The sequence below is a fragment of the Coenobita brevimanus genome, chromosome 63 (assembly GCF_032717465.1).
Source record: "Coenobita brevimanus isolate Jiangsu-jjx chromosome 63, ASM3271746v2, whole genome shotgun sequence".
In the NCBI taxonomy this organism is placed as follows: Eukaryota; Metazoa; Arthropoda; class Malacostraca; order Decapoda; family Coenobitidae; genus Coenobita; species Coenobita brevimanus.
In genome coordinates this window covers 40,957,095-40,982,440 of record NC_137016.1, presented here as the reverse complement: position 1 = coordinate 40,982,440, position 25,346 = coordinate 40,957,095, and the positions used below count along the sequence as shown (strand labels likewise).

Sequence of the window (25,346 nt, the reverse complement as noted above, 5' to 3'; positions counted from 1 at the left end):
CAGACAGTGAGCAAGAACTTTCAAAATCAAGTAATGCAATCCTCAGGGAATAACACTTAAAAAAAAAAAAAAAACTATAGTGTAAAATCTCTGAAATCCAAAATACAGTACTTGGGTATGAAGATTTTATGGAAAGTGGAATAGTCTAGAAAGAAAAATCACAACAGTAAAACTATGTAATAAATAATCTACAGTACCATAAACAGTATTTACAATGAAGTATCTGGTATCAGTAATTTATTAGGTAGTTTTATGGAAAAAAAAAAAAAAACATTGTGTGAGGACAGGTGATATCAACACCCCATCCCCCCATTGTATGACAACAAAATTTGGGAAAATGGAGGTTTTGGGATCTGAAAGTTCACACTATAAAAGTTCCATAACTGTCCAGCTGAAAGTGGAGCACTATTACTGACTGCAACTGTACACGGGGCCATAGGTTAGGTGACAAAGGAGGCTTCATAACATTTTTTTTTCTTAGCAACTTATTTACATGACACCTTACCACTCTATTGCATGTTATGTACTGCACTAAACATCCACATACTGTAGCTGCAACAATAACACACGAGTGGCTAGTGAGGTGCACTGTGCATATAAATTGCTATGGAAGTGTTATTACAAAACCTTCAGGGCCACTAAAAATATGACCAATAATCGCATTACCTGTTGTTCAGTACACAATCACCCTATCACTAAAGGTGAGGATGACATGACCAAAACATTCAGAATAACCACAGGTACTGGGACAGGATAAGCCAACTAACAATTATATCTACATCAAAAACTACATTAACCTTCCTCCATAGAGCTCAGTCAAGTTGATGAAAAAAATAAAAAATACAAAATAAAATAAAATAAAAATACAAAAAACATACATGATGACAATGATGATGATTCAGGCTACACAGGCAGTACTCTTTCTGTGTGTGTGTGTGTGTGTGTGTGTGTGTGTGTGTGTGTGTGTGTGTGTGTGTGTGTGTGTGTGTGTGCACGTGCACCATATAACAAGGACTTTCTGTAATATACTTGCTCTGTGCTGGCAGTCCACTCTGTGTGTGTGTGTGTGTGTGTGTGTGTGTGTGTGTGTGTGTGTGTGTGTGTGTGTGTGTGTGTGTGTGTGTGTGTGTGTGTGTGTGTGTGTGCGCGCACCATATAACAAGGACTTCCTGTAATATACTTGCTCTGTGCTGCCTAATCAAGTTTTGGAAATGTATAATGCACAATGATCATGATTATAATGTATACCAATGCTCTACACAGAAAGACTGAATACTGTATGACCTTTAGTACTATTCTTCATATCTGGGCCTGGATCCACAAGCATACTTACTCCCTGTCATAACCTGAATTCTGCTTTGCAGCAATACAAGTACAGTAGTAGTATTTGAACCCAGTAGATTGCAGGCTGAAGCTGCCCTCATCACTTAGTCCACCATCACCATTTGGTGTATAGGGGATATCTAGACCCAGCAGAGGAGCTAACTGGTTCTATCAGTGCCGCCACAGGGCATCCCTCTCAAGCACCATGTGAAGGAAGAACAAGAAATATGGGAAATTCCTGAACTATCCTCTCCTTGCCTTTCCAAGGAAAATAATCATATTCAACCAAGGTCCGATGATGTATTTTTGTATTTTATTCTTGTTACTGCTAGACAAATGTATTCAGTTTACAAAGGACCTCTTGTACTGGGGGGGTTAATGAGGGCTGTCTATAACCCCTCCAGTTTGAAAAGTGTATCATAAAGTAAGCATAACTGTCTGGGGACTGCAAGAATGAAATGAAAAATACATCACTGAACTGAATGGGTTAAGACAGGGAGTTGGTTGTATGTGTGTTTGTGGATCTGAGGCCCATTCACTACCCAGGAACAACTCACCTAATGCAATGAGCTATATATAAAAGCCTGCATAACCACATGAGTGCATTATTTCTTGGCTACAGAGTGGAAGGCCCAGTTGACTGAAGTTTTCCAAGCATTAGCCAACGCCTCATCAAACTTGGAACGGAAGTGGTCTCGTGCCTCTTCTTCTGACAGGTCCAGTTTCTGTAAATGAAGTTCCAGAAAAATACAGTATCGTCATCATCACTATTCCAACCTTTTCTTCCCACCTAAGGATGGGATGATGAAAAATAATTAAAATGAAGTACTAGCCTACTATACATGATAAATGATATAAATTTACAGAGACTGGCCAATACAGCCAATGACACTCCCATTACTTGATGTCTATACAAATCTAAAGTAACAGAATCATTAAGATGGAATAATCACCTAGTTGCATGGGCATTTATTACTGTGTTGGAATGGTACTTACAATTTATACATATCCGTTATGATCTCTAAGTTTCTAAAGGAGACTGGAAAAAAAAAAATAGTCACAATATACTAACCTTATAGCCTGAGGATGTACTTTTTACTTTATTCTGCTAGCTACCAGAAGAGTTTATTCAAAACAGGAAAGGTTGTTTGTATTCAAGAGGTTAATAAATTTATGCTATATCTGACTCCTCCAGCTCAAAAAGTTTCTCCCAAGGTGAAAGAGATCATCTGGCAAGCATGAAAGAAAGGAGATATCACAGTAAAGAGGTCATGTCCAAACGCTAACACAGGCCGTACCAGAGTTTCCTTGAGGTAATTGAGATCCTTCTCACTCTGGAGCTCAGGCAGACCCGTTGAGATCATCATGGCAAACAGTGAGATGATAAAAGATCCATACTTTCTTAATATAAGAAAAGCCTGAAAAAGAGAATGTGCAGTAAATACTTTAATTCACCCTCCCCAAGTTGCATTTAAGCATAATCAACTTTTAGTTTTTTTTTTTTGCAGAATATTAAGCATGGTGAATCATTAATACTTTCAGACAATGATACCCGTAAATCATACAATAAACTCAAAACACTGATCACCCTAATAATATACATTCTCAGAGTATCATTTCAACTGTTCAAACTACTCAGAACACATCTGAGTCATAAACATGACTGAAATAGACAAGGGATGAGGTCACTGAGGGTGACCTCAGGGATAATGAACTGAGTAAGGAGGCTGTTAGAGATCGAGCAGCATGGAAAGACGCCTTCAAGTGACCAAAGCCGACGCATGCAAGTTATGTTGGGGTCTTTAATAATGAAAATGAAAAACAAACACTGCTACCCTCAAACTCAGAACAGTGAGCACTCTGACGACATACCTTCTCACAGTATCCTTTAAACTGCTCAAATTCCTCTGAGCGAGTCTGCCGTCCCTTGGTGATCACATTGATGAAGTCGTGGGTAAGAACAAATGGCTGACGTTCTCTCTTAATCCCAAACTTCTCCTTGAAATGACCCAGGATGTGTCCAAAGTCAATGTGGAAGAGCTGACCATTCTTCATGACCATAATGTTGTCAGAGTGGCGGTCAGCGATGCCCAGAACATATGTGGCCACACAGTACCCAGCGCAGGACAAGGTGAATTCATGAATGGCCTTGTTGAGCAACACGTCCGTCGGGTTGTTGTCTTTTAACCAAGCTGTGGGAGTATGGTTACTTACTGTCAATGAGTGATTCAAACAACATACTTCTACTGTATAAATGTGACCCCACCTACAGGTAGGTTATTTCATGGGTATACCACACACATTTCACTGACAGCATTATACAGTTCCTGTAACAATTCTAGAAACTCAATTTATGCACATAATGATTACTGCCACAAAAAATACTGCTCAGATAAATTCAATAAACTTCTCTTACAACAGCATCCTAGCCTGAATTACAAGTATTGCAGTTTAATGTTTCTTACCTAAAAGAGATCCTTTCCTAAAGGCACAAGTTGCTGAAAACATTCCTTTTTGTCTCTGAATATTAGCAATGGTTTCAGCATTCAGAACCACCTGGATGATGCCTTCACGGTTATCCGTTGACATGCAACTATACGGGTTCATTCTGTAGGCAGGTTTGTATTACGTAAGTATATACCCGTATATAAAAATATATTCCTAGAATTGACTAGCAAAACCTTACAGTATGGTGTATTCCCTTATACAGAGGATACAATCGTCTGAGATGACGACACCAAAAAGAATGTCAAAAGTTATTCCACAGTGGCACAGTTATCTTGCTGCAATACTCCATTCACTTACATTCTTTCACAACCTTAATTACAAGGAACCAAAGCACAGGACTGCTGCATTACTATATACTTTTTGTTTTTTACCGTCTGTCTTTCTTTCCTTACCTTCTGTCCTCTTCCTTCTGTCTACATTGAGTGGCAAGCCAAATGGTTTCCTGTACACCAGGAAACCATTTCCTATGCTGGGTGGTAACCACACAACTAAACTATGACGCCTGGTGGTTTAGTGGGTAATTAAGGCGCTCCAGCTGAGTAGGTTTCTATCCAAAGGGTTGTTGGGGATTACTGCTCATTTACTGCCACTCAGGGATGAGTGAGGATGGTCACTCTCACCTAAAATGTCAGGACCAACTTGCCTAGCCCCAGGCTCCTACGCTACTCATGGGACGACACAGGATTAGGTGTGTGTGTGTGTGTGTGTGTGTGTATATATATATATATATATATATATATATATATATATATATATATATATAAAAGAAGTTTCAGACAACACTCTACAAACATGGGAAAATGTTTACAGATACTCCCAACTCATAATCGTTCTTCAACTTCACCTTTTGGGGGAATCTGGAATCAAGGCAATACAAACAGCACATAACAGGAACATGATTAATGCCAAGAATCTTAAATAAAATAAGGGTAAAATTATCTGTAACTCAGAATTTCTTACTGCCAGACGCCTTAATCCTGTCAGGAGTAGCCACAAACAAATTGCCTCCATGTCACCCTGTTCCCCACTATTTCACTGCTCTGCTACCAGGCACCAATAATTTCATCCACCTTTTCATGCCTAAACATATATAGGCAAGGCACAACATTAGCTCAACATACATGGTATCAACTTGCCTAAGATCCCTCCCCACATCTAAACACACAAAGTCAAGCTAAAGACAGTGAATCAACAGCACAATGGGAAATCAGGAGATGGAAAATAAACTTGCCTGAGGTCCATTCCATTGTCCTTCCAGAGCTTGTCCATCACACGAATCATTTGGAGGGTCAGCATGTCCTGCCTTAGATCGTCACCGTACTTGTACAGAAGGTAGATACTCTTGCCGTATGTGTCGCTGTTCTCAAACACCAGCCACAAAGGTGCCATCTTGCTGTCCTTTGCCTTGCATTCTTCAGACCTTAACACACATTTTAGTATCATCATCATGACACATCATCCTAACTTTCTTTTTCCCTATCTAATGATAGCATAAGGCAGGAAGCAAGGAAAATAAAACTTACCAGATGGGAAATTAATCAACAAAATTTCAGTACCATATTATGGTACTGTAATGTAATAATGAAATACAATAATTTCTAGTTTACTTATTCACTGCAACCAAAGACTGAAAATACTCCTCCTTAATGTAGGGTCCTAATAAAAAGGGGTTATTAGGCTGACCATGAACCTCAACTGACACTTTCAAGCATTGTTGAGACAATTTTATTTAGTGTAGGAGACTTGCTAGACTGTCGTCCTTTCACCTTAAACTGGCCAAGATTTTTGTCCTTTTGCAGCTTGCTTCACACAGCTCAGTGGTAGAGTAGGACAATACTGTGACTCTACATCATTTCTATAGCACTTATGCATGATTAGCATCATATGATGTTAATCTGCGGCTAAAACTTGGTACTCTGTATGGAGAGACATCAATTTGAGGCCATGTTAGAGTAAGAAGGGTACATACTGTATAGGGGTAAGATATAAGCAAGCTTTAACTCACTCTTTCAATACAAAATAAACACAGTAGAATCTCGCCAATAAAGTCAAATTGGTGCCAGAAAAATGCCGTTATTAACGAAAACGTTATTTGCATGACATTAAAATACATGTATAATGGGTTTATTAGTGCTGCCACCCCACGACATTTACCATTTTTCCCATTTGCAGCCCTCCTATCATTACTTTTTTTTCTGAAATAATAAGATTAGTTGTTAAATTATCATGAGTAACATAAAACTCACCATAAACAAGCTAATAAGGTGTTTGGTATGATGATTGTTTCGAGGCCTGTGCACGGAGGCTACTGCAGTGTACCCCCTGACCCCTTGCTGGCCTCGTCCCCACTCCTGCCTCTAGTGCCACAGTCACCTACTTCCGTCAACAGATCATCAAACCCAACAAAGTCAAAATCTTCAGGAAAGTCCCCAATGTCATTAATGTCATCATTTACTCAACCCCTCTGTTGTTCTTCCTCGGCTGGGTGGCGTTGTGAAAGAAAGCGAGTGATGAGTGACTGATGGCGGACATTCACTCAAGCTGTGATACTGTTTCTGGCATTTTCTTGAAATCTGGTTTACAAATCCAATCATTAGTCATTTATTCTGATGGCTGCTCTCTCTCCATCTCAACAGACTTGAGTTGTGGCAGGAGTGCAGACCACGATTGTTTAACGGTTGCCAATGTTGTATCATTCCAGGCTTTGGCGAAGAAATTTACAGCCAGTTGAATGTTATATTTCTTCCAGAATACAGCAACAGCAATTATGATCGGGGTTGCAGGTATGCCAGGTGGAGCAGGTGAGTCAGGTGGGGCTGTGCAGGTGGAGGGGACGGCGGTGGGCGAGTCAGGGGAGGTGGTGAAGGGACGATCCTCTATCTCCTTCTCGCTACTGCTCACATTTTTGGCAATTTCCTTCACCTCTTCTTGTTTGTCTGTTTCATTCCTCATCTTGTTATGGACATATTTGTAGTATAACAACTTGGCATTTGTGAAATAACCGTTGCTCATGTGAATCCAAACATTATTATAGAAACTGGGTATCTATTCTAACTAATCCAAACATTATTATAGAAACTGGGTATCTATTCTAACTTAAAGTTATTGCCAAAAACGTTATTGTTGAAGTCGTTATAGGCGAGATCCTACTGCACCTATAAGATGAACAAAATTATTTTGATATAGCCAGAATAAAATAAAAAATACAGGATGTCACCAGATTGAATGGATTAAAAAGCCTAAGTCCATTTATCCTTACTTGATTTTGTCAATCCTGTACATGGGATCGATGGGGCTGAGGAAGTCCGAGAGGGATGCGAAGTTGTGAGGCTTGGTGATGTATTCCCGCATCAACCGGTCAGCTCGGTCTCGCATTGATCGATTGTCGTTCACCAGCCCACGCATCTCTGCAACCATCGTCACTATTCTAATATTTTTTCCACTTAAGGATAAGGTAGGTTTTCCATCCATCCATCCATCATCTAGTCCTGTGTTGCTCCATGAGGAGCGTAGGAGCCCGGGGCTGGGCAAGTTAGTCTATCTATCTATTGCCAGACGCCTCAATCCCGTTTGGGGTGGCCACAAACAAATCGCCTCCACGTCGTCTTGTCCCCCGCCATTTCACTGCCCCGCTCCCAACTCACACCCCCCTCTCTCATATACCTCTCCACCCCAACCCTCCATCTCATCCTCAGCCTCCCCCTCCCTCCACCTCACTCACATACACTCTCTTCGTCAGTCTCTCACCCTCCATCCTCTCCACATGGCCAAACCACCTCAGTGTGTTTCTCATAACGCTTCCTATCACATCCACATCCACACCACAACGCTCCTTTATATCCTCATTCGTCCGCCTGTCTCTCCATGTGACTCCACAGGCTCCTCTTAAATAACTCATTTCCACTGCTCTCACTCTTGACTTGTGTCCTTCCAACAACGTCCAAGCTTCACTTCCATACGTTAGAGTTGGTATCACAATACTGTCATGTAGAAACTTTTTCACTTCCATGCTCACTTCCCTGTTTCTTATCACTGCTTTCAAAGAACCAGCAACCTTTCTTCCCTGTTGTACCCTTTCATGCACTTCACCCTCCAAACCTCCATCCTTACTCATCACATTACCCAAGTACTTAAACGTACTCACATTTTCCAATTCCTCACCATCCAACCTCGCTGTACATTCACTGGCTTCACCTCTTTCAAGGACCAACACTTTACTCTTCCCTATATTCACCTTTAGATTCCATTTTTTACACACATTCCCAAACTCATCCACCAAGCCTTGCAGCTCCCCTTCGTCTTCACTCAACAACACAGTATCATCTGCAAACAACAGTACAGGGAGTTTCCAAACACTATCCTCTCTCACCAGGGCCACTCCAACATCCACTACCCTACCTTGTACCTCTTTTATTACCCCATCCATGTACAGATTGAACAACCATGGAGACATGACACATCTCTGTTTCAACCCAACCTTCAAAGAGAAAAATTACCTTAGTTCACCATCCACACGCACTGCAGCCTTAGCACCATCATACATACTCTTCACAGCATTCAACAACTTCCCATCTACTCCATATATTCTTAATACTTTCCAGTCTCATTTATCTCTGGGTGGCATTACATGAGCAATAAACCCCAACCACTCCTTGGGTATAAAGCTTCGCAGGCTCAATCTGATTGGAGCACCTTAATTACCCACTAAATCATCAGGTGTCACAATTTGGTTACATGGTTACCACCCAGTGTAGTAAAATGGTTTCCTGGTGTACAGGAAACCATTTGGTTTGTCACTCAGTGGAAAGACTATAAGGCAGAACTACAATGACTGGATGATGGGTGTCCCCACCTACCACAAATTTTTAATTATATAATTTTTTATATTCCATTCATCAGCATAATCTCTGTTTATAACTGCTCAAGATTCATTAATGAAGTTTTGAGGTTAGATATGATCATTCTGTGTTTTGAACTCTTCAGTCATGAACCAGATGTATATTTCACATTATACAACTTTTTGCCTCCATATATCCTAGAACATTAATATGGACTGAGTGCAGTAGGAAGAAGAAAAGGTAGCCCAAGGATGAAACATAAATGAGTGCGAGAATAGAAACCTACTAACCTTTGAATTTGGTGAGGGCAACTAATTGTCGGAGAAGCACCTTCATGTGTTCTAATGACCCCCTGCAGTATGCCTCCAGTATCAGCCCAAAGCGTATAGAAACAGACGAGACATGCATTTCAGACCTGGAATGAAAAGAATAGGGGCTGGATTATGGTAGCCCTGCCTCAGACCTCACACCTTGAAGGAGGTAATTTAGGATATGCTGTTCCCATTATTACCTTCTCACATGTTGCTGGAATGGAATGCCTTCATGTAGTGGCACTAATATAACTGGGTGGTTCAACTGTCCAGTTACTCAAACAACCCTTATCTCCCTCCCTGTCCCCCAAAAGGATGATGATGGGCTGCCAAAGAACTCCACTCCGCAAACTTTTGGGTTTGCATTTCAGATGAATTCAGGGCTGTAATTAGTACCGTATTACTACTACTTACTCATACTCCTATTTATTACTACCTTTTCACATGTTTTCCCCATTATCTGTCTTACTGAAAAGATCTGATCCACAAACATTTCATTATTTAATCACTTCTCTCACTTCCTACTCTCTCTCTCTGTATTGCTAGATTCTCTCAAATATACAGCAGACCCGAGACTGTATTCTCAACAGCTTGAGAGGCCTTCTAGCGCCTCTTCCATAATGGTTTACATCTGCCTGTCTCATTAATACAATTTCTAAGCTCTCTCACCAGGTGACTCTACACTGAGTGACAAGCTAAATGGTTTCTTTTAATCCAAGAAACCATTTACTAAGCTGGGTGGTAACCACATCACCCTCGTCTTAAATGTCCAGACTGAGCAGCCTAGCCCCTGGCCCTTATGCTCCTATTTAAATGTCATTATTATTATTATTCATCCATCTATCATCCAATCCTATGTTGCCCCATGAGGAGCGTAGGAGGCTGGGGCTTGGCATGTTGGTCCTGACATTTAAGATGAGAGTGACCAGCCTCACTCATCCCTGAGTGGCATTATGTGAGCAATAAGCCCCAGCCACCCCTTGGATATAAACCTGCACCTGCTCAATCCAACTGGAGCCCCTTAATTACTCACTAAACCACCAGGTGCCATAATTTGGTTATATGGTTACCACCCAACATAGTAAATGGTTTCCTGGTGTACAGGAAACCATTTGGCTTACCACTCAGTGAAGTCACCCATAGGCAGAAGGAAGAGGAAAGACTGAAGGAAAGAAAGACGGAAGAAAGAGTACAAAGTCACCTGTAGGCAGAAGGAAGAGGAAAGAATGAAGGGAAAAAAGACAGACCAGGAATGAAGGAAGGAAAGGGCAGACACCCAAAACAGCACCACAACAAGTGAGTGGATGGTGAGCTCCCCCACCTACCACAAAAAAATACATACAAGAGAGCATTTATGAGCAAACTTAAATCACTAAGGAAGAGGCACATCACTGACACTGACACCCAAGAGTGATGAGTACAAATACCATCTTGGAACAAATAAATGAATGTAGACTTGCATGAGGGCAATCACGTAACCAAAAAAGGCAATCATTAATCAACTAATAAGGCTTTGTATGGGATCATAATGGATAACATGGATCCTGCACACATGCTAACCTGAGATGCCAGAAAAAGTAGTGCCCAATGCGCATATTCTTCAGGGCTCGGGTGAGCAGAAACTCAACCAGGTGGCAGTACAGGTAATTCTCATGTTTGATGGCTTGGACTAGCTGCAGCAGATACAGCAGTAGGTCATCATCACTGCCAACAAAAGAAAAAAGAATCATTAAGAGGACATAATCAAAACTGTCACAAACACCATCATCATCATGCACTATTTTCCCACCAATGGATGGGTGAGATATATCCCAGGAAACAAAGACAATGCACAACAGGAAGATAACTATCACATAGAAGTACTGCACACAACTCAGTAATTCTATACATCTACAAGTCAATTTCACACACACACACACACACACACACACACACACACACACACACACAGTAACAAATGGGGCTGCATACCTCATGGGGGTGAGGCACTCAATGGCGAAACTGCGAACTGCAGGCTCGGCATAAGCATAATCCAGGAGCTCCAGGGCATGGTCGGGAAGAAGCCGAGGCCATTCCTCCAGCAATGACACCATCTCCGCTACCTGCCAACACCACACACACTACAATACTACATGTCTATGTATGGTAGTCCATAAAACGCACTTCACTAGAAACTCACTTGATGTTACCTTGTGTGTTCCGGGGACAGCTCAGTCTAATGATCTGGGCCTGGATGTGGCACTGGGTGTATGAAATAAATAAATGACACAAGTTAGACACAGACAGCACTACCTAAGCCATCCCCAGAACACACAGGACAGCACGTGGAAGAGTGGAGGAGCGTTATATATGGGCCACCCCATACATACGTGAAAATGACGTGCTTTCTCCTACAGAATCCTCAAAATGCTGGTGGCCATGGACTGTAAGATGAAAAAATGACCAAAACTAACTAATTACTAAGAAGTCTCAAATGTGTAAGAGGATTTGTTACTATTGCAGAGGCTCACCTTTGACTTTAATACTATAATACTTGCAAGGAAATTAATTCTGAATACCACCTTGCTTATCACTTGCAGATACTATGATGCATGCCTCATTTCAGCCAGATGATGCTTTTCTGTCATCTTTCTTTTATGTGAAATCGTCACACACACTTTGAAAGGTAGTGTTCTATACTTGCATTGGCCTGCCTTTTCATCTAATGACTGTTTTCCAAGTGCCATAATCTCTTGCCACATTCCAGTCAAGTCTGCCATCCCTAGGACCAAATCCCATATTTTCCTTAGCTTGACCATTATGGCTCTCCCATATTCACTTGGGTACAGCACTTCACGCTACTCTCACAAATTCTCTTACGTTCAAACCTCCTCAGTCTGCTGTATGCACCACCTAAAGACATCATCTTAAGGAATCATTGAACTTAGTGAACAAGTTAACTTCTTAATCACTAGCCTTTCACACACCAACTGACCTGACCTGACCCAACAACTCCTCTCTCTCCCTCCTCTCTTGTCCTGTCCTAGCCAAGTTTAACCCTAACCTAACCCCCCCATCCTACCTTAACAACCTGCTGCGTACCTCTGCCTTATTATCCCATTCAACACACTGGAGTAGCTTGGGCAGGAGATGTGGCATTTCCTGACGCAAAAAGTTTCGCAGCGACCACAACAGTTTGCGCTCCTGTTCATGTAATTCTGTCAAGGGGTCGCGTTCCGCTATCTGCCGGATCTCTTCTATCATGGCTGGTGTTGGTGATGTTTGCTGGTAAAGATAATGTATACTCAATCATTCTCCGTATAACATCTATTTGATATTATGCATACTGGATTATTTCGCTTGGAACAACAATTTGCTAATAAGCATTCCTGATTGTTCTACTTGCAAACAACAATGTAAAAAACAAACAGAAAAGGAAAGGTTATAATAAGACGGATTTTTTCATTCATCATCATGACAGACATATACAACTGTACCTGTTTCTATGGTGAGGCCCATTTTATTCTATTCTTTTATTCAGTTAAGAGATGTATCTTCTAAATGAAGGGGTTAGATACAGCCCTCATTAATCTTTCCAAAACAAAGACACTCTCCTAAACTAAATAAAGAGTCTGATTGTAGCAAGAAAAATTTAAGCCTCATGCATTAGTAGGGTCACATGAGCCATCGAGGCCAAAACTTCTTTACATCAACTGCTATTTCAAGACTTCCTCATCTATAATGTACATGGTTTCACCTTTATTTGGAAGCAATAATGAATGTCCTTGGCAAATAAACAAAAAGGTTATTGTTGATTGAAGACACAAAGACTCTGAGCCAGCTTTGCTAGTGGAGCAAGGAAAATTTCTAACACACGGGGCCTCAAACACTAGCATTAAACTGTAGCATCACCATATTGAAAGGTTAGACCCTCACCATCATGGAGAACAATAAATCTAAAATACCAGTACAGTATTCTGAATTTGAAAAAATAAAATAAATAAATAAATAAATAATGGATGGATGGATGGATAAATAAAATCGACAATTAAATAAATAAACAAAAAAACACTAGAATGGAATCCTCAACAGTGACACTACAGCACTACCCACGTACAGACAAACAAAAGTCCACTTACTATTTTACTGTATCTACTTCACATGTCTGGTACTTTCCTCAATTTTTGGTCACTTACCTCATCACTCTGGGGGTTTTCCTGTGCAGTGGAGATGATTTTGTCCTTAGAAGGGAAGATGATGGTGTGAGAAGGTCTGAATCGTGGGACAGTGAGGGTGAACGTAATGGCCTGGTCATGGTCTGGGTTGCTGACAAGAGTGCCCAGTGGGTTGGGCATCACATCGCCTGCCTGGTCCTCCATCACCTTCCATGCATATAGAGACATAGGTCCCACCTTTAGCTGGTTCCGGTAGTCAAATACGGCTGTGTTCACCCAAGCTATAGGGTTTTTGTACAATTCCTGCAAATTAATAAGGATGTAAGTATATTACTGAAAAATCTAGGCTTTACATTTAGAGATTTAATTCTGGCAAGAATGTGAAAATGCAGTACGGGGGGTTCCGGTGTTACAAGTAATTACACTTTCGAAAATCTGTTAAGATGAATGCTTGAATAACAAAGCACATAACCTGTGAGAAAAAGGGAATTTAGTGTTAGCCGACCACCAGCTTATCACCCATTATTCTATGTAAGGAAATTTGAATCCACTATACATACATACATCATCTAATCCTGTGTTGCCCCACGAGAAGCGTAGAAACCAGGGGCTAGGCAAGTTGGTCCTGACATTTATGATGAGAGTGACCAGCCTCACTCATCCCTGAGTGGCATTGTGAGAGCAATAAACCCCAACCACCCCTTGGATGTAAACCTACACGGCTCAATCCAGCTAAAGCCCTTAATTATCCACTAAACCACCAGGCACCATAGTTTAGATATATGGTTAGCACAATTTGGTTTGTCACTCAGTATACAGTCACCTGTAGACAGAAGAGGAAGAAAAGAGTCACCTATTGACAGAAGGATGAGGAAGAAAAATCACCCATAGACAGAAGGAAGAGGAAGAAAAGAAGGGAAGAAAGAGAGAAGAGGAAGGAAGGGAAGAATGAAAGAAAGACAGAAGAGGAAGGAAGGGAAGAAGGAAAGAAAGACAGAAGAGGAAGGAAGGAAGGGAAGAAGGAAGAAAGAGAGGAAAGGGCAGTCACCTGTGATGAGGATTACATTGAGTGAATGGATGGTGAGCACCCCCACCTACCACAATTAATCAAGAATAAAAGTTAGTTATATTTAAAGCACATGAACAAAATTAACATAAGGCCTATAATAATCCATATATACTGCAATGGAAGCACCATGATCCCCAAGAATTGCCAGTGGAACTGCAACCATATCCACAAACTCCAAAATGTAGCTGGCAACTGCGTACAACTTCTATGGTAAACATGACAGCAGTAACCTTTAATAATAAAAACATTTAAACTATGCAGTATAAATCTGTATGATAACATAATTCACAAGATATGAACTCACATAATATAATTATCTTACCTAACTTCTTACGTCAACATGTAAATTTGTCACATACTGTGAGTCATTTTTTTTCCCCCTATCAGTTCATGAAGAAAAATCACTCAAAAAACCCTTTTCACACTCAATGCACTAAGAGTGAAAACTCTTAAATTTTACTACTCCCTCATTATTAGCCCTTTAAAAGTTTTTATCACTTCCCAACAATGGGCCCATCTACAACATACACACAGCCAACTCATTTTTCTGACTGTAGGAATGCAACTCTCCCCTCATTTGCAATAAGCCCACACACCATGCACTACTTTGTCCAACATTTTTAATTTTCCTTAAGTAAATCCATTTCTTTGGTTTCTAGCACTTTAGAAACAAGAATATGATGCAGTCAGTACAAAAAAGTTAAACTCACAAACCTGTCTACTACCAATTGATGATCGAGCCTTGGTGGTCTTGGAGCTACGACTGACTTCATAGATGGCCAAGCAGAGGCGTGCATTGCGAGGAATATTGCAGACTGCTATGGAGAAAGAAAGGTTCTCTTCCACCTTGCCGGTGCCCTGGATAATGGGGATCTCCTGTGTGGTCCTCGTCTCACACAATGCACGTCCCCCATGGTAAAGCCCAGCCTCAATCACAAGCTGGAGCTGAGAACACAAATTATGGTCACCTTCAACAAACTAGAGAATATGTCATGACGAGCTTCAATATATTTTTTGAAAAAATAAGTAACCTTTTTAATATCTCCATCTCTCTCCCTCTCTTACTGTCAAGTCACCAGTAGTAAGTTAACACAACTACAGTACTGCCTATTAAAGTTACAGTGCTATTTATGAAAATTTGCCACTTCCTAAAACTTTAAGTAGCAACAGTAGTTTCACTTCTGGTATTACAAAAACCTATTATTTACTTACAATCAGGAATGCCTGTGGGATGTCAGGGTCATATACTTGTCAGTCTTTCTATCTATAAATTGCCAGAAGCCTTAATCCCTCCCTCCAATTTGCATCCCCTTTTCTCATGTACCTCTCCCACTTCATTTTTTTATCTTATCCTTACTCTCCCCTCTCCTCATTCACATACACTCTTCTTGCCAGTCTCCCATTCTCCATCCTCTCCACACCACACCGTTTCAAAGTATTTCTCATAACACTTTCAATCACATTCACATGAACACCACAAGCCTATTTTACTTCCTAATATGACTGTCTGTCTCTCCAAGTAACTCCATCTTCTTGTCAGTTAACTAAGTGAATCAGGTTGACACCTTTTTTACTTTACATCTGCAGTTACAAGACAATTTTATTTAGTTTGGGAAAGGTCTCTTGCACTGAAAGGGTTTAATAAGGCTTTGATGTTGGACATGGGGACCTTCAAATGGTGGCAGAGATACGACTGGGCTGTGGAGATGCTTGGTTATACAAATGTCCCTCGACCCCTTCCTATCCTCCAAAAGAGGGATAGTGGACTGCAGGAGAAAGACAACTTAAGCCTGAAGTCCACAGGGTTCACGTTAAAGATAAATGCTGAAGCTACTACTACCATTACTACATTAGGCTATATTTCATTCTTCAAGTTCAAGGATTATCCTAAGCTCAACAAAATAATTTAAAAATGGAATAAAATTAAAAATACATTCCTGGGCTCAATGATTACGAAAGCTTTGTGGTACCTCTTCCTTACCAATTTATTTATGTAACTGGTAAATTAAAATATAGTTTACCTGTAAGCTATATACATGCCCTGTGGTAGGTGGGGTTGCCTATCATTCACTCACTCAGTGTACTGCTCTCTCTCTCTCTCTCTTTCTCTCTCTCTCTCTCTCTCTTTTCAGGTGACCCTACACCATGTAACAAGACTAATGGTTTCCTGTAATTCAAGAAGCCATTTACTAAGCTGGGTGGTAACAATATAACTGAATGATAAATGGAGGTTTAGTGGGTTATGGGACTCCAACTGGATGGAGTCTGTATGGGTTTCCATCAGAGGAAGTGTTGTAGTTTCTTACTTGTATAATTCCACTCAGGGGTTAGTAATGCAGGTCACCATCACCTTAAATGTCAGGACTGAATAACCTAGCTGTGGGCTCCAATGGTCCTGTTTAAATGGGGAAAAATAGGATTGATGATGACGATGTGCATGATATGTAACTGATATAATATGGGGAAAAATAGGACTGATGATGATGATGTATATGATATAATATGGGGAAAAAAGGACTGATGATGATGTATATGCTATGTAATTGATATAAACAACATACAAGAGAATAATGATCTGTAATATTCACCATTAACCCTCTCATGATTGGAAAAATTCAAGAACTCTGACAGCAAACAGTTTTATTCATCTGAAAATGAGTCATAGGAACATGAGTGTTAACAATGGGGTCTCATAACAGTCACTCACCTCCTACTGCTCCTCTGTTAGTTTCCTGATCAGGACAACTCTACTACTCTATCCAGTCTATTCCAGCTAGGATTCAGTAAGGAGTGAGCCACTGTAGCCTATGAGTATTACCGTGGGCCTCAAATAAAGAAAAATCCACCTCATGCTGTTCCTCATCATTCAGCGGAGAATAAGTCATATGAGCCTGAGTGTTAATTCTCCAGCTAAGTGCAGGAAGGGCCAATGTCCAAAGAAAAACTTATTTTTCAAGTGAAGCAATAGAAAACATTCAATCCTTTTAAAAAAAATAATTCACTGTATGCTTGTACGAGGAATACAACTCAAACCCTCGACTATTAGTATTGAGATTGGTGCTCTTACCACTGAGAAGTACAGTACATCACTAGGCCAAACTTGGAATTGGCATTTGGGGGCATCATGGCCCTTCTTGCTCTCAGCCAGAGACTTATAGGGCATTAAAAAAAGACAGACCCACCTCCTGCTGTTCCTCATCATAAGGTGCGACCACGTTGGAGACAGTGCCGATGAGTATGTGGTAGTCCTCCTCGATACTCCACGATGACACAAATTTCACATTCTTCTTCTTGTTTAATGTCGTCCCCGAGAAGGAGTTCTTCCATGGTTTCATTCCAAAGTCTTCTATCCGCCCATAAATATTTTCAATGTCAACTGCAAACATCAGAAAAACAAGATATTACTGTAGACACCATGATCATCATCAAAATTTGGCACTGTTCCTAACAATGAATGTTCCATCATTTCATTCCAAAGTGTTGTATCCACCTGTAAATATCTTCAATGTCAACTGCAAATATGAGAAAAACAAAATATTATTGCACATACCCTCATCATTTTAAAAATTTACTACTGTTCTCAAGAATGGGTTCTTTCATGGTTGCAGTCAAAAGCCACTTATAAATATTCTCAAAACGAACTCTCTGATTCTGGGGACCTAGTTTTTATTTCATTTTTTCTACCAACAGATGACAATACTCAATTTTGGGGTTAATTTCAAACTGAAGGATTTAGAAATACTGTAGCCTTCAGTAACCCGGTCAGTATGAGAGATCTTCCCTAAAATGAATAAAATCACAGCAAAAACAGATTTTAAAAAAACACAATCATAGTGAAGGGGTTCACCGTTAAACATTAGAGGAACAAAGTAACACCGTAAACATCATGCTTCCATAAATCGTATTTTTTTTTTCTCTTTTAATAAGTATTAGAGTATAGTACTATGCCACTTAGTTCAGACATTTAATGATGGAATGAAGGAAAATCTTAACTGATAACTTTTACAAACTTCACATGATGTAAAACTTTTACCTACTACATACATCATATAAGCAAGTTCTTCTTTAATGGGCGCATTTCTAATGCCGTTTGGCATCTCAACTGAGCTATTTCCATCACCACCCATGCATCCCGCCACCATCCACATCCTTGGTATCTCCCTATTACTAATATGGAGGGGTGAGGCCAGATGTGCAACTTCAATACTTCACCATGGCTGAACCATCCATCCATCATCCAATCCTACATTGCCCCATGAGAAGCTTAGGAACCCAGGGCTAGGCAAGTTGGTCGTGACATTCAAGATGAGAGTGACCAGCCTCACTCACCCCTGAATGCCATTACATGAGCAATAAACCCCAACCATCCCTTGGATATAAATCTTCACTGGCTCAATCCGACTGGAGCACTGTAATTACTCACTAAACCACCAGGCACCATAATTTGGTTAGATGGTTACCACCCAGAGTAGTAAATGGTTTCCTGGTGTACAGGAAACCATTTGGCTTGTCACTCACTGTACAGTCACCCATAGGCAGAAGGAAGAGGAAAGAAGGAAGGAAGGAAAGACAGAAGAGGGAGTGTAAAGTCACCCGTAGGCAGAAGGACAAGGAAAGAATAAAATAAAGGAAGATTGAAGAGGAATGATGGAAAGAAAGAAGGAGAGGAAAGGGCAGACACCCATGACCAGCACCATATCGAGTGAGTGGATGGTGAGCACCCCCACCTACCATCAACCATGGCTGAACTAAGCTAAATAATGAACTCATACTGTATCTGTTCTTCCTATACTTTTCCATGCATCCTTTCATTTCATATGACCAAAAATTATTTGTGAGAAAAAAAATGTTCCCATTGTTTTTCTGCCCATGGGGGAGGTAGACCAGGAAAGCAAACACAGCGGTTGTTGGGTTAAAACACGGAAAGAGAAACAACAGTGTGGAAGAACCATCACCAGCATGCCAAGTGAAATGGGCCACATACTCGTCCACATATCATTCAAACCCATGGAATTCCAGTTCAATCTTACAGTCCTTATCATAGAGACAGTATATACCTACCTGAAAGAATCACCATAACTGCACACATATAGAGAGAACACTTATTAAACTAACATACAGTACTTCACAGGGTTAATATCTTTCTACTGCCAGATGCCTTAATGCTGTAAGAGGTGGCCACTAATAAACTGCCTCCATATCCCTGTCATCTGCCATTTGGCTGCCCTCCCTACAACTCACATCCCCTGCCTCATACACCACTTCACTCCATCCCTCCATCTCATCCTTGGTCTCCCCCTTCTACCTCACTCACATGCACTCTCATTCTCTCTCCTCTCCACATGGCCAAACTATCTCAAAGTATTTACCTTTACACATTTAATCACACCCACATCAAAAAAGGATTAATATAGCCTATTCAAATAACACTAACCTCTGATGGTGCCGCGGTCGACAATAACCAAAGGTATGGTTGAGTAGTCCCCTTGACAAACATGCTCTCGGATATACATGTACTGTGACAATGGCCCATCAGCGATCAGGTACTCTTCTCTTCCAGGGGTCTAGAGAGATATGAGCCATTGTAGATATTCACTCGCATACAAATGGCAGAAATTATTTACATACATATACAGCAGGGTCTCTGTTTAACACAAGATAGGTTATATGGAACCACGTGCTAAATATTGTAGTTCGTGCTAAAATGTGACATATGTTTACATCCAACATATATCATCCTCACCTTCAATACAGTATGTACTGTGCTTCCAGAAATATGAGAGAAATACAGGGAAGAATATAATCATATAAGCCATTACAGTATAATTCATTCCCTCCTATGCAATATGAGAGAGAGTAGTATACTGTACATATGAAATCTTGCTCACCTTCAGTATATAACTTTCCACTGGCTTATCCAGAACAAATCTTGTGGCCAACTTAGTTATGGCCATGTCCAGGAAGTCGCTGGTCATTATATTTGAAGGAACACGAAATGTATAAGTTGGCTGAACCTGTGGAAGTAGAAGCACGGGATAGTATATAGTACAGTACCAGCAAGCATCATCATCATCATCACAATCAACCTAACCTTACTTACCACCATTAAATGAGGTGGGTGGGTTAAAATAGGAATTGCACTAATCTATCTACCTAAATCAACTTAATAATCATTATCTGCATTTCTGTATAATCAAAACATTCTCAACAATGATATTACTCATCAAACTTTAATATGCTTCAGTAGCTAAAAAATGCTTATCTTTAAGTTTTTCTTTACAACCATCCATTTTCCTTTCAAATGCATTATACAAATGAGAATCACCTATGAGCAGAGAAACATACCAGTACTAAAGCACTCTCAGCTTAGGAATATTAGCCAGCAAAGTAGATTTACATGGAGAGAGAGAGAGAGAGAGAGAGAGAGAGAGAGAGAGAGAAATAAGGAAGTAAAGAACCGTTGTGGTGCTGATATGGCTTTGATTACTAGCAGCAATATTTTGAGATGGTTTGGCTACGTGGAGAGGATGGAGAAGGAGACAATGACTAGTGGAATATATGTGAGTGAGATGGAGGGGGGACCAATAAGGGATGCAGTGGATATATATGAGGGGGGAGGGGTGAACTGGAGGGAGGGCAGCCAAATGGCAGAGGACAGGGTGCCACAGAGGCGATTTGTTTGGCCATTCCTTACAGGATTAATGAATCTGGCAATATACAGACTGACTGACAGATAAACTAACAAGTAAAAGAGATTAAACATTATGAAAACTTTTACTCTAAAGTGTATGTAAACCTCATGCTCACCTCCATTGAAGTATGAAACTGGACCGAGAGTAACAACTGGCCATCCACCAATCTGTCAGTGACATACTTGGGCAGCTCTGGGTTGGTTGCTATCCTGGCTGGGTACTGGTACTGCACCTGAGGAAAAAGTTCACATTATCATCATCATTCTCACACTAAAAAAAAAAATGTCACAAATATCACACAAACACAAAACTACAACAGGTAAATAACTGTCAAATTTACAATCCATGTCAATATGTACTTGAGAGACATAGGGGAGCAAACTGCAAACAAAACTCACCATATATGCATGAAAATATTACCTGCTGTGTCCAATTCATTTTGTTCCTGGCTGTCACAACATCATCACACAAATTCTTCATCTTCCACCGGAATTCATTGACTTCAGGGTTCTTCAGTGCATCAAACTTCTGGAGGTCTGGAAAAGAAATGGGTAAGAATTAGTCTGTGCACATTATCCCTACTTTCCACTATTTCTATCATCAATATTCAAGCAATGAGAATCCATCCCCACATGTTAAGTCTTCTGTCTGGTGCTAAAGAGGGATACCTTCACATGGTAGCACCGATATAACCATGCAGATCAGCTGATGTGTTTTATAAACTTCCTTAAACTGTCCCCTGTTCCCTGAGAAGATGGACTGCGAAACAAGGGCAACTTCAGCCTATAGTCCATTACACTCAAATCCAAATGAGAACAGGGGCACAACAACAACAAGTACTCTGACTTCTGCTTACCTTTACCAATCAGTTGTCCAATCTGTGAGTTGAGCAATTTTTCAGTCTCATTACCCTTCCTCTCCACCAGCTTCAGAATCATCATAAACGGATTTATCTCCTGCAGACATTTTGTTTCGTCCATCAACTCAATCAGCTCAGCTTTCTGACTGATGCAAGCAAAGTGGTAGGAGGAGAGGTCATGAAGAATGCCAAACAATGGAAGCTCGCTGGCACGGTCCCATAATTCCTGAAAATATCAACACTGTCATCATCACTGTTCAGACCTTTTTCTCCAACTTGGCATGACATGAGGTCGAGTCAAGAAAACAAGGAAACAAAGTACAATAGAGAATGGACTTATCAACAATTTGCTCAGTAAAATGGATAATTGAAATCATTCACACATCTTTCAAACACCCAGACACATGGCTCTACTTCCAAGCCACCTGCATATTTTCCTGGTATTTTCCTTAAAGGAAGACTTCACACACACTTGCCTGAGTAAATCTAGTGTCACGATTGCATAATTTTCATTAACTGTTCAAACAGATGAACTAAACCCACAAACACAGTTTCAATACAGATATATTCTCTCCCCTTAAACAACAAATCTAAACCAATTTCCCTACAGAATTACACTTTTATTGCTCCAACAAGAGCAAAGGGTCCAAAGGGTAGCTACACAGCCTACAGCTACAATGACTTGCTGCCTATTATTGAGTGGCATTATTTGATCAATCAACCCCAACCGCCCCTTGAACTGAACCCTTATATGGAACAATCTCGCTGGAGTTCCTTAATCTAAAATGCCCTATCACCAAGGATCTATTTGTCTGTTGAATGGTTACTACCTAACATGGTATAGTAGTATAAATGACTTCCAGGGATAATGGACACCACTTGGCTTGTCACTCAGTGTATATGTAGTTCCCTGAGGATGAAACTACATTAACCCATTCACTGCGTCAGTGTTTGTTTACATGTACATCCTGTGTGCGGCAGTTTTAAAATATTTAGAAAAAAATATTAGAAAAAAAATAATATTGCCAAAAGATAGAGAAAAAAATCCCGAGTTCAATGGTATATAACACAATATAGCAAAAAATAATAATAATAACCTCTGATACAGGTCCATGAAGTAATAAATATTCTCTGTGCGGTGGTGCCAGGCGAACGATGTGTAATGGTTGCACTGTGTCCTCGGTGTCAATCTTGCGATCAGACAAGATGTAAAACAGCATCTGAACCATCCTTGTCATCATCTAACAACAATTCACTATCATTACGAAACTCATCCAGATATTTCATCCAATATTTGCTCGGGCTACTGCTAGAGGCGGCATGGAGAAGGTTTCGTACCTTTACCTTCGGCATTTTGTAGGTAACTGAGCTGAGCTCTGCACCTCGTAAAAATGCATAATCTATGTATGGCAATATTCTATAGGGTGCAATGAATTGCTAGCTGATTTATTTTGTGCCATTTCTGACGGCAGAATTTTTGAAAGCAGGAAATCATATATGATACAGCCACAGTGAGAGCCATTTGGACTCAGATATCATATATGATACAGCCGCAGTCAATGGGTTAAGTGGATGGTGGGCATCTCCACCTACCACCAGAAATAAAACACAGCAACAAAAGCAAATAATCATATAAAATAAATAACTAAACTGGTTATATGCTGACCTCCTTAATTTCAACAAGCGGTGCACTGGTGCTGACACTGTGCTGGATGATGATGCTGTTGGGCATGAGGAAGTCCACCTGCACAGTGGCAGGGGTGTTGTGGTGGACACTCAGCCCCCCGAACTCCATCCCCAGCCCCTGCATGCTGTACTGTGGGAAGGGGGGTGGCTGTGGTCTGCCCATGCCCACACTGCCAAAATCGCTCCCTCCACCTGACATTAAGACACTAAGGTAGAATCAGAAGGCAGACATACATGACAAAGCAAAGTAAGATTAGAAGGAAGAAGCACTGCTTAGCATGTGACCAACTCTCGGTCATAAGCGTTTCATTTTTTCTTGGAAGGAAAAGGGGCATTTCTGAGCAGGACCATAATAACTAGTACACAGATTCACAAACAGAACTGCTAACAGAGCCCTATTGTAGGTAAGATTCATTTTTGTGGGAAGGACAAGGAGAGGAGAGTGCAGATGCTTTCCATGTCTCTTGTCCTTTCTGCAAAAGCAAGTCAGTTCTACAGGAGGGATATTATTTCTGTTAGTGAAACTGGTCTCACTATTAGGGAAAATAGAAAACCAAATGCTCTAACAGATATCAAGCTCTACCCATACTGAATTTTAATAGATGCTCACCTAAATATCAGACTGTATGGTTTGGTATCAAGTGCCATGCAAAAACAAATAACAGTGAAAATATCATGAACATAGGGCCAAAATAACGATCATAACAATTTCTATAACCTAACTCCTTCAATCTAATGATGCACACTGGTATTCTATTTCTGCTACCTTCAGACACATTTAATCAGATCAGGAGGTGACGAGGTTGTGGAGAGGTAAATGGAAATTGCTCCTCACCCTCTTCACTACAAATGGTCCTTCCAGAGCTGAAGAAAATCATCTGGAGGTCTCAGAAATAAAATACCGAGTGTCATACATAACCAGACTGAAGGGAATAAAACCAAAAACATTTATGGAGTTCAAACACCAAAAACATGGATAAATTTTTGTACCATCAGTGCCAAGAACTCTGTTGCCTCTCCTGCTTTTCTCTCCCTGACTTACTGCTAGGGAAGAAGTGTCATGAACTATGGCTCGAGTTGATGAATCCAAAGCAAACGACACTAATGACACAGGTCAGTGCCCTATATCATCAGTGTCTGCTGCTGTGAATTCATGTGGCTGATGCTTGTATCATAAAAAACTGGGTGTGTAAAAGTATAAAGCAAGCCCAATTTTTGTTTACATTATTATCAGAACATCTGTAACTGTCAGCTGTGATTAGCCTGCATCATGTATAACAATGTAACCAGTAATGATACAGAAAAGTTAGATATGTTTCTGTCATTCCAAGCTTCAAAAATAATAAATATAATATTGAAAAAAGAAGTTTACTCACATTTCACACACACTTTCAACAATAATGAACTGATCTTATTGTCAAGTCTATGGAGAGGAAAGCAGGGGGGCATTTTTTTTTTTCTTCTTCTCAAACTAAACAGATGACTCACATTACCTTGACCTTAGGCTGTCTTTGTTTTGATTCAGTGTGCTGCAAGAGATAACGCCATTACAGAATGCATCTTACTGCCTAAAATACTTATTACAGAAGAATGTTGAATACTTGACCCCTTCACTATGACTATTCTTAACATCTCCAGATGATTTCTATTTAATTCAGGAAAATCCTAAAATAACAATAATAAAATAATAATTTAATCCTAAACTAACAATAATAATAATAATAATAATAATGACAAAAAAAAAAATAATAGAATGAAAATAATAATAATAATAATATAATAATCATCTGAACAAAATGGTCTGGTGACAGTCGTAAAGGAGGATTGCTTGCATGTGGTGGCACCAATCCAACATGGAAGTTCCAATGCCCTTTTATACAATGTCCCTCGATTACCTCCCTATCCC

General features: G+C 40.3%; 1 protein-coding gene across 1 annotated transcript in view; it reads right to left on the bottom strand.

The window, feature by feature from the left end:
• Positions 1-1,624: 1,624 nt before the first annotated feature.
• Pi3K92E (phosphatidylinositol 3-kinase 92E) overlaps positions 1,625-25,346 on the bottom strand; it is a 42,294-nt gene continuing 18,572 nt past the window's right edge. The window contains exons 4-22 of the mRNA XM_080276067.1: positions 23,421-23,632; positions 21,752-21,980; positions 21,316-21,431; positions 21,011-21,127; positions 20,092-20,217; positions 19,638-19,767; positions 17,386-17,579; positions 14,918-15,148; positions 13,156-13,437; positions 12,062-12,244; positions 10,952-11,082; positions 10,541-10,684; positions 8,960-9,084; positions 7,091-7,238; positions 5,063-5,251; positions 3,789-3,931; positions 3,196-3,515; positions 2,622-2,741; positions 1,625-2,048 (exon numbers count right to left, since the gene is read on the bottom strand). Of these exons, the coding sequence (XP_080132193.1) occupies positions 1,929-2,048; positions 2,622-2,741; positions 3,196-3,515; positions 3,789-3,931; positions 5,063-5,251; positions 7,091-7,238; positions 8,960-9,084; positions 10,541-10,684; positions 10,952-11,082; positions 12,062-12,244; positions 13,156-13,437; positions 14,918-15,148; positions 17,386-17,579; positions 19,638-19,767; positions 20,092-20,217; positions 21,011-21,127; positions 21,316-21,431; positions 21,752-21,980; positions 23,421-23,632 (3,260 nt within the window). The 3' untranslated portion in view covers positions 1,625-1,928. The remainder of the gene's footprint in view (positions 2,049-2,621; positions 2,742-3,195; positions 3,516-3,788; positions 3,932-5,062; positions 5,252-7,090; positions 7,239-8,959; positions 9,085-10,540; positions 10,685-10,951; positions 11,083-12,061; positions 12,245-13,155; positions 13,438-14,917; positions 15,149-17,385; positions 17,580-19,637; positions 19,768-20,091; positions 20,218-21,010; positions 21,128-21,315; positions 21,432-21,751; positions 21,981-23,420; positions 23,633-25,346) is intronic.